Raw genomic sequence first — 10,468 nt, forward strand, 5'->3', positions numbered from 1 at the left:
AGCAGCTCGTTTGGAAAGCAGCCGCGGGAGTCCGCGTCCCGCACCCCACTGTCGCCCGTGCTTTTGGGGCGCTCACCGTGAGGTGAGCGCCCGCAAACTTTCATCTGCTACATATATCATCTGCGAGCAGCGCGGAGACGGGCTTAGAATATAATCCGTGTCTGCGAATAAATGCTTCTTTGAAATATTGTCACATGGCACAGGGAGCCTGTAGAATAAAGCAGAAACGGAAATCAGAGGGCCTTATGACATGCCACACTATTCCAACGACCCCTTTCATTGCTTGTTGAGCACTCTACTCTGTATACTTCCAACAATGCGTCCGCCGTACGATCAGCTGTTCGTTGAAGTCGAAAAACAAAAGTACAGTGAACGCGAGATTTGTGTGTGTGATTACTAAAACGTTCATTGCTTGATTCCGCTCCGCATTTGTACACACCGTCCTCCTCCACTCCCCGCAACCTATTGTTGGCCTGGTGAACCCTGCCTGGCTTAAGTTTCGACGAACGTCTTTAGCATGTCAGAAGCTGCACTGTTTTTGTTACATTTCTGTTAGAGGTATTATGTTTCTTCCGCACTTGCACAGCATTTATTTTGACGTGGTTTCATTAACTTGCCTAAGTTCTTGTTATAAGGCGCGTGTGCGTGGGCAAATATTGAACGACGCACAGGCTTTGAATATACCTAACATTTTCGCAAGAGTCCATCAGATGGTCTCTTATGCCTGCACTCAACTGAGGCGCGTCCGCTAAGCCTACTACAGCTCGTCTCCAGCGGCGCGCCCTTCGACCGGCTACCGGCCAGCCCCTTGCTTCCTCCGACATGGCTACCAAATACGTTCAAGACAAAGACGGCTGGAGCCGCTCAGTCGTAAGACACTCTGCCAGCCCCGCTCCTAAGTTGCAAGCCACTCTTGTCTTACGCCCTGGTGACTATCTCACCTCTATAAGTACGACCCATGCACCCCCCGTGCAGTGCTCCGCAACAAGGCGTCCCTTACTCCCACCGAAGCTGCCAAATTCATGGTTCGTGTCTCCAATGTCAAACACCTTGCGCTTCTGCTCTGCTTAGACTCTGACATCAGCAAACAACTTCCGCAAATATATAGCATTGACCTCGAAGACCGTCCTTGTGACGTCACCATTTACCCCGCGACTCCTTCGAACACCTCTAAATGCGTTGTGCACAACATTCCAGCGGGCACAAGCCCCGACCATCTCATGCGCCACATGTCGACGCTTCTTCAAGGAACCAAGAACTTGGCTGCACGAATGATGGGCCGCACGGCCACGGCCATATTCACCTTCGAAGGTACACACATGCCCCGTGAGATCTGCTTTGCCGGTGGGATCTTTCGCTGCCGCCCTCATCGTCCCAAAGCCCAATACTGCCACCGCGCCAGCAAAGTGGCCATAGTGCTGACGTCTGCACTTTCAAACCCCGCTGTCCGACATGCGGCCAAGTACTGCCCGAAGACGCTAGCCACACCTGCTCAGCCGTTCCAGTCTGCCTCCGCTGCGGTGGTCCCCATCGCGCTGAGGACGCCACATGTTCTGACAGGAAAGCCACGGATGCAGCTGTTCGCCAGACAACGTACAAGAAACGTGTCGCTCAGAGCGCAGCTGCAGTGGCAGCTGATTCAGCAGCCACTAATTCTACGGTACCGCGCAAGTCACGCAGCCGCAGTCGCACCCGGTTCACCATGCCCTCTGGCCGCTCCACTAGCTCGTCTCCACGTATCCCCGTAAACCCTTCGAATGACGGCCCTGCGGTCCACCGGAGCCGTAATCAAGCTGCCCAGGTAAGCCAGCCACTCTCCCACACACCTGAACACGTTCGAAAATCTCCTGCACTGACCTACCGAGATATCCTCCACAAACAACCTCCTGCCCCACAAACCAACGAGCCTCGTCCCTCTCCACCACCCAACGTAGACATGACCAAGCTCCCCTCTCCCCACAGTCTATTCCTCTCCCTCCGCTCTACGTTTCCCTCCCCACGGCTTCGACTCCGGCAACCAAACGCAGCCGCTCTTCGGAGGGCTCACGGTCCGCCCCAGTGACCCTTCCACCAGACGACCTTTACGCCTCTCTCTCCCATCGTATTGAAGAATACGCCGAGAAGTTTGATGCGGCAATATCCCATCTCCAACAGCAGTTGACTCACCAACTTTCTCTCATACACGAGCAGCAAGCCCTTTTCCAGCGGAAACATCAAGAATACGCTGACCACTTTGCCCACTTTTCTACTGAGCTCAATATGCGCTTTGAAGAGCAGAGTGAACACTTTCAATCTCTCTTCTCCAGCTTTATCACTCAACTGCAGTCCACTGATCCCCTCCCTCTAGCCCCGTCACCTCTCGCGGAATAATCATAGCAGATCACGTACTCATAATTCAATGGAACTGTCATGGTTTCAAGAACAAGCGTAATGCCTTCCTCATTTGGCTTCAGTCACAACCTCAGCTACAAGACATCTTCCTCCTCCAAGAGACAGGACTAAATCCTACGCTACCTGGATATGTCACGTTTCAGCAAAGTCCCTGCCTTGCCACGCTGGTTCACTCCACCCTCACGGCTACTCTTGAAAATGACACCGCCAATAGCCTCACTGTTTCAATTCCTCTTAAGCGCGCCCCTCTGCGTATTACCAACGTTTACAGTACCCCGTGCGATACTCTACCAGAGCTTGAAGAACTGTTCCATCCTTGTCGAACCAAAACCCGTCTTCAGCATATCCTGGCCGGCAACTTCAACGCCTCACATCCTGCCTGGGGCTATATCAGGGAATGCAGAAAGGCCGCCGGGTGCATTGTGCTGCACAAGAAGCTGGGTACACTCTACATAACGACGTACAAGAATACAAACGTATGGGCAACTCCGTGGAACACAATACCAACCCCGACCCTACTTTCGTTACTCGAGTTCTCCTTCTACAATGGGAACACACTCAAGAATATATGAGCCGTGACCATGCCATCTTACGCCTCACGGGCACCGCATATATAAAACGAATCAAGTGGAAATCTGTTCGCATCACCGATCGGCATAAATATCGACAACAGCGCTGCAACCCCCCTTTCACAGACGTACCTACCTGGACACAGCAACTTATGCATGCTCTTGATAAGCATACAGAGGTTATTGCCACAAACGTGGTCACTCCTCACATAGATGCACACCTGTCACACTGTTGGGAAGCCTGCGCTTGTCTCGTGAAGCGGTGAACTCGCTGCAAAACAAACCGTAGACTCCGCACCCGACTCAATCGACCTAAGGAACACATTCAAGAATACTCTAACGACCTCCGCTGGGAACACTGGAATACCATGTGTGGTGAACTTCAGAACACCCTGAGCACTAGCAAGACGTGGCGTATACTCAAAGGTTTAATAAATCCCGACTCCACAAAGATTATGACCACCCAGAAGATCAATCGCCTCACCACTCAACACAGACCCATCCACTCTACCGGACACCATGAAGAAACTTTATATCCCTTCTTTGTGTCAACCTCGGTATTCTGAATATAATTGCTCTCCAAACCCAGAACTTGATGAGGAATTCACCTTGGCTGAGCTTCGCATCACCCTCGGTATGTGTAGATGCAGCAAATCTCCTGGTTCCGACTTTGTAACCACCGCTCTACTTCGGAGTATGTCAGATGCTGACCAACACCCTCTCTTACACCGGACAAATACCACTCTGCAACTTATGGAATAATGGCTACATGATCTTCATCCCGAAGCCCGGCAAACCTCTAGATCTCCTTAATCTGCGTCCAATAACACTGACCTCTCACGTTGGCAAAGTTGTGGAGCGTATGGCCCGAAATCGCCTTCAGCAACATCTAGAGGATACCAAAGCACTCCCTCACTCTATGATTTCGATATCGCTCACAGCTATCTACTCAAGACACACTGCTTCGCATATACGAGGACATCCTTCAGTCTCCCAGCTCAGCCCATCTAAAAACATCTCGCTATAGACCTAATGGAGGCATTTGACTATGTGGATCACGACGCTATGCTCTCAGAACTAGCAGATACAAATTGCGGATCGAACATGAACAATTACGTTCGGGACTTCCTTCAGTCTCGTACCCTGACCATACAAATTGGCGACCACAAGCTTGACGCGGTACCGCACCCTCAGAGAGGCATTCCTCAGGGCGCGGTCCTTTCACCTACATTATTTAGCCTCGCGATGCGCCATATCCACCGTGCTCTACAATCTTTCCCCGAAATTCAGTACTCTCACTATGCCTACGACATTACTATCTGGATCAAACGCGGCAGTGCGGGATTCATTCAAGACACCCTTCAAGACGCCCTCATGGCTGTTGATCAAGCAGCTCACACTATCGGTCTAGCTTGCTCGGCTGAGAAAACTTCATTGCTGCTTGTGCGCTCCCGTAATTGGAAACCACCTCAAGTCGTCCTTCGTCATCATGACAACACCATCTACCCACAAAAAAGTTTGAAAGTTCTTGGCCTTCACATGCAATCTGATGAAGGAGGAGGTTTAGCCGGGCAACACATTCTTCGTCAGGCTGAACCCATCCTTAACATGATGTGCCGTGTTACTACACGCTCCAGGGGACTCAAAGAACAGGACCTTCTTCAACTCCGCGATGCTATTATCCTCTCCCGCATTCGCTATAAAGCGCCGTACGTCGTCCTAACGCGCACCTTGGAAGGGAAGCTTGACGCTATAATTCGCAGTGACAAAAATATTGTTACGAGGCGAGGACGCGGAAGAGAAGAATGTATTTGAAGTATTTACACTATTTACAGGAAGAAAGGCTGGGCTGCCGCTAACATCAGAACGACCCGCAAGAGACCTCGTCGTCTTCCTCTACCAACAACCGTCGCTGGACGCATTGTTCTTGCTTGTGGACCAATCCCTCAGAACTACATCGTTCGTCGTCCGCTAGTTTGCTCCGTGGCATTACCCCCCGGCGGAACAAGCGCCGTCGCGGCGCTACGGCGAATCCATGAGGGGCGGTTGGTACGGCTTCAGCCGGACTACGTGGACAATGTCCGTAGAAGGTGCACGAGTCGACGAGGGAGGAGAAACTGGGGAGATCTCATACGTGACATCGGTTACTTGACGTAGCACACGATACGGGCCACAGTACCGGGGCAGCAGTTTTTCAGAAAGCCCGACTTTGCGGGTAGGTGTCCAGAGAAGGACAAGGGATCCCGGTGGGAAATGGGCCACGCGGTGTTTGCGGTCATAAATCGTCTTTTGGACAGCTTGCGAGGAATAAAGTCGGTGGCGGGCTATCTGCCGCGCATGATCAGCGCGGGCAATGGCTTCACTGGCGTACTCCGACCGCCGTAGCGGTAGGTCGCCCGACGTGGGGAGGAGTGTGTCCAATGGTAGAGTAGGATCACGGCCATATAGAAGGTAGAATGGTGAATATCCTGCGGTATCATGCCGCGATGAATTATAAGCGAAAGTCACATAAGGCAGCATGACGTCCCAGTCGCGATGGTCCGCAGAAATGTAGCAAGAGAGCATATCTGTCAGGGTTCGATTGAGGCGTTCCGTGAGGCCGTTAGTTTGGGGATGATATGCTGTAGATAGCTTGTGCTTAGCAGAGCATGAGCGAAGAATATCGTGAATTACTTGGGAGAGGAAGTAACGTCCGCGGTCAGTGAGCAACTGTCGAGGTGCGCCATGCTGGAGAATTATATCGCGAAGCAGAAAATCGGCTACATCTGTAGCACAGCTGGTCGGCAATGCACGCGTGATGGCGTAGCGCGTGGCGTAATCGGTCGCGACAGCAATCCACTTGTTTCCCGATGAAGACAAGGGAAAGGGGCCAAGCAGGTCTAGACCGACACGGAAGAAAGGTTCTGCCGGGATGTCAAGAGGCTGGAGCTGGCCCGGTGGAAGCGACGTTGGTGCTTTTCTGCGTTGGCACTGGTCGCAAGCCCTGACGTAGCGCCGTACGGAACGGTATAGGCCAGGCCAGAAGAAACGACGGCGGACTCGATCATAAGTGCGAGAGATGCCGAGGTGCCCAGCAGTCGGCATGTCATGAAGCTGCTGCAGCACAGTGGAGTGTAGGTGCTGGGGAACAACGAGCAACAGCTCAGGACCATCGGGACGAACATTGCGACGGTATAGGATGTTGTCACGGAGCACAAACATTGCCGTTGAAGTGTCGGGTGCAGCCGAGTTAAGGCTGTGTATAATAGATCGTAGTGCCGGGTCATGCCGCTGCTCTTCCTTAATGCGAAGAAGGCCAGATATAGTGCACAGAAAAGCTGCACCGTCATCGTCATTGTCGTCGGGTGGGTCGACAGGGTGGCGGGACAGGCAATCAGCGTCTTGATGCAAACGTCCAGATTTGTATTTTACATCAAATGTATACTCCTGGAGACGCAATGCCCACCGACCTAGCCGCCCTACGGGGTCCTTTAGCGAAGAGAGCCAGCACAGCGCGTGATGGTCTGTCACGACTGTAAACTGGCGGCCATGCAGGTAAGGACGGAACTTGGTCACTGCCCACACAAGGGCGAGACATTCCCTTTCAGTGATTGAGTAGTTGCGCTCTGGGGTGGAAAGAAGGCGGCTGGCATAGGCGATAACACGCTCCAGTCCACCTTGTCGTTGCGCCAAGACGGCCCCGATACCGTAACCACTGGCATCCGTGCGGACTTCTGTGGGCGCATGAGGATCAAAATGAGCCAGAAGTGGTGCATTGGTGAGCACGGAAACTAGGGTGGTAAAAGCGGCCATTTGATCGGAGCCCCAGGAAAACGGAACGTTTTTCTTCAGCAGGCCGGTAAGGGGTCGGGCAATGTGCGCAAAGTCCTTGATAAACCGGCGGAAGTAGGAACAGAGTCCCAGAAAGCTTCTGACGTCTTTTGTTGAGCGCGGTGCCGGGAAGTTCTGGACTGCGCGAACTTTATCCGGGTCGGGTTGAACTCCCCTGGCGTCAACGAGGTGCCCCAGGATGGCTATTTGTCTACGGCCGAAATGACATTTTGAGGAGTTTAGCTGGAGACCCGCCCGTCGGAACAGTGCCAGGATCTCAGAAAGGTGCTCGAGATGGGTGGTAAACGAAGGCGAAAAAACGATAACATCGTCCAAGTAACAGAGGCATGTGGACCACTTAAAGCCCTGGAGCAGTGAGTCCATCATGCGTTCAAATGTTGCTGGCGCGTTGCAGAGGCCAAAGGGCATCACCTTGAACTGATAAAGACCATCAGGTGTTATGAAGGCGGTCTTCTCACGGTCCATTTCATCCACGGCAATTTGCCAATATCCCGACCGAAGGTCGATGGATGAAAAATATTTGGCTCCGTGGAGGCAGTCAAGGGCGTCATCTATCCGCGGAAGGGGATAAACGTCTTTCTTCGTGACGGCATTAAGGTGTCGATAGTCCACGCAAAACCGCCATGTGCCGTCTTTTTTCTTGACTAGCACCACTGGTGAAGCCCATGGACTGCAGGAAGGCTCAATGATATCCTTCGCCAGCATCTTATCCACTTCTTGTTGGATTACTCGCCTCTCAGCGCGGGAAACTCTGTACGGGCGTTTGTGAATTGGGCTTGCGCTTCCTGTAATAATTCGATGCTTCACAGACGAAGTTTTACCTAAAGGGCGGTCTTTGAGATCGAAAATGTCCCAATAGGATGCTAGAAGTCGGCGGAGCTCAACGGACTGTGCAGGGAGGAGATCGGGAGCCAACATCGTTGAGTATGGTTCGGTTGGGGAAGGGGCACAAGAAAAGTCATCGGCGGGATGTTTTTGGGGATCGGCCGTTAAAACAGAAAGGTCGTACTCTCCTAAAGGGGACAGATGACCAAGAGTGATTCCTTTGGGCAGCGATTGCACGGAAAAGCTGAAATTGAGAAACGGAAGAGATGCTCTGCTTTGCTTGATTCTGACAACGGTGTGTGGTAGCTTCACTCTGCGCTCCAGTGCAACGGGTGTGGTTGGCGATACGACGTAATCCCCGTCCGGTACAGGGGAAGAGATGAACAGCGGGACATATGTGAATGCTTGAGGCGGTAAACGAACATCTTCGAGACAGCACAGACGCGGCAAGGGTTCTTCGATAGTGACTGGTGGCAGTGGAAGGTCGAGGTGGACGAGGCCGAGAGAACAATCTATGAGCGCTGAATGATCCGACAAAAAATCTTGGCCTAGAATAAGGTCATGGGTGCAGTGGTCTAAAACGGCGAACAGGACTGTTGTGTCATGGCCAGCGATGGTGACGCGCGCGGTGCACATACCGGCGACCGCTGGGGTACCTCCGTCAGCGACCCGGAGACACGAAGTGGCTGGGGTCAAAACTTTTCGCAGACGACACCGAAGCTTCGCACTCATGACCGATACTTGCGCCCCGGTGTCAATGAGCGCACTCACATCGACACCATCAACTTTCACGTCCAACAAGTTCTTTTCGGCTCGCAGTGTTATGAGAGGATTTTCAGGTCGGTCGGAAAATGCAGCGTCACCTCCGGGGGCTGCATCCTCTAGTTTTCCTGGGAGGGTCTCGAGTAGCTGGTCGGCGGGTTCGGCGAGGAAAAGCGACGAGGAGAACGGGACTGGCGACGCTGCGGCGATGGGGAACGACCAGACCAGCGGTTGTCGTCGGAATCAGCGGTGTTCGGCTGCGGCTGACGGCGGGAGTAGAAGCGTCGAGGAGGGTCGTCAGGGTACTGGTAGAAGTTGTTCTGGCGGGGCGGAAATGGACGGCTCCGGCAGTATCGAGCCACGTGGCCTACCCGTCTGCAGTTGAAGCAGATCGGCCGGTCGTCAGGAGTCCGCCATTCATCAGCAAGGCGGCTCTGGAAACGTGGCGGCATATTGTCGCACCGAGAAGGGCTGATGGGTGAACGATAACGAGCGCATGGGTGACTCACGGAGCAAATTGGTTGCACTCCTAGGTTCAGCAGCTCTTCGCGCACAACTGCCTGTATGAGAGGTACAGGGACAGCGGAGGAGGTCTGGGCGTCGTGGGGAAAGCAAGTTGGGGCAATGGCCTCAATCTCGCGACGTACAATTCTTGTGATATTATCTGGAGTTGGTGGCATCCCTGTGGAAGTGCGCTGTCCTGCTGGCGGCTGGAGGTTATCTTCGCAGGAAGAGGTCGCAGCCGTGTTAGGGAGCCGGGTGAATTTTTGAGCGATTCGGCGGCTTTTCGCCAGCTCAAAGCGACGACATTCGGCGATAAGGGTGTCAACTTTGTCGCAGTTCTTGAAAACTAGAAGGTTAAAAGCATCGTCGGCTATGCCTTTTAACACGTGGCCCACTTTTTCTTCCTCCGACATCTGACGGTCAACTTTGTAGCAAAGGGATAGCACGCTCTGAATGTAAGTGACGTACGATTCAGTGGGGCTTTGCACGCGGGAGGCAAGGTCATTTTTGGCTTCCAGCTGCCGACTCTCGGACCGTCCGAACAGAGCCTTCAGCTCTTCTTTACAAGCGTCCCAACTGGTGAGGCGGGCTTCGTTTGTGTCAAACCAATCTTTGGCCGCACCTTTAAGGTAGAGGTCCAGGTTGGCGAGCATGAATGTGGGGTCCCAGCGGTTGTGGCTACTGACACGCTCGTACATAAGGATCCAGTCTTCTACGTCGACGTCATCCGTGCCGCTGAATTTACCGGGTTCGCGCGGGTGGGTAAGGATGATGGTCTGGCCTGTAGCGGCCTGGCTAGGCGGAGTCATGGCGAGGGTTGTCCCTGAGTGCTCTTTGCGAAAGGAAGTGTGCCGGACGTGGCGTCCGCTACGCAGCTCCGTCTTCGCAGACGGCCAGCACCTCCACCACAAGATGTTACGAGGCGAGGACGCGGAAGAGAAGAATGTATTTGAAGTATTTACACTATTTACAGGAAGAAAGGCTGGGCTGCCGCTAACATCAGAACGACCCGCAAGAGACCTCGTCGTCTTCCTCTACCAACAACCGTCGCTGGACGCATTGTTCTTGCTTGTGGACCAATCCCTCAGAACTACATCGTTCGTCGTCCGCTAGTTTGCTCCGTGGCAATATCTCTGGGTCTTCCTATTACCACTAGCACCACCCGACTTGCGCATCTTGGTGTTTTCCCGACGGTTACTGACATAACTGACATCCATCGCAGCCACCAACGTCAACGACTCTCCGAAACTGCAACATGTCTTCCTATCTTACGCACATTAGGATACCCGTCCCATCCTCCCCGACCTCAAACAACTCCTCTAGACAGCAAAACCCTCCAACATATTACCGTAGCACCTATTCCCCGCCACATGGACAAGGAACGCCATCCCAAACACCGTCTTATTCGGGCCGCATACTACGCCAAGAAAGTAAACCATGATACCGAAAGCCGCCACCTATTCACAGATGCAGCATGAAAAGATAACCTCGGTGCGGTCGCCTTCATCACTTCAGGGGGTACTCACTACCACCACTCGACGCTGCACCTCCCTAGAAGAAGCCGAACTTCTCGCTATCGCTTTTAC

General features: G+C 53.1%; 1 protein-coding gene across 1 annotated transcript; it reads right to left on the minus strand.

The window, feature by feature from the left end:
• Window positions 1-8,497: 8,497 nt before the first annotated feature.
• On the minus strand, window positions 8,498-9,691 carry LOC144179997 (uncharacterized). The gene has a single exon (XM_077708409.1). The coding sequence runs from the start codon at window positions 9,689-9,691 to the stop codon at window positions 8,498-8,500; it is 1,194 nt and encodes a 397-aa protein (XP_077564535.1).
• Window positions 9,692-10,468: the final 777 nt, after the last annotated feature.

This window comes from Haemaphysalis longicornis, unplaced genomic scaffold, assembly GCF_048455015.1.
Source record: "Haemaphysalis longicornis isolate Haplotype H1 unplaced genomic scaffold, Haemaphysalis longicornis Haplotype H1 scaffold_4, whole genome shotgun sequence".
NCBI classification, from domain to species: Eukaryota; Metazoa; Arthropoda; class Arachnida; order Ixodida; family Ixodidae; genus Haemaphysalis; species Haemaphysalis longicornis.

Coding starts and splice junctions, on each gene's coding strand:
- LOC144179997 (XM_077708409.1), bottom strand. CDS start 9,691: ATGACTCCGCCTAGCCAGGCCGCTACAGGCCAGACCATCATCCTTACC.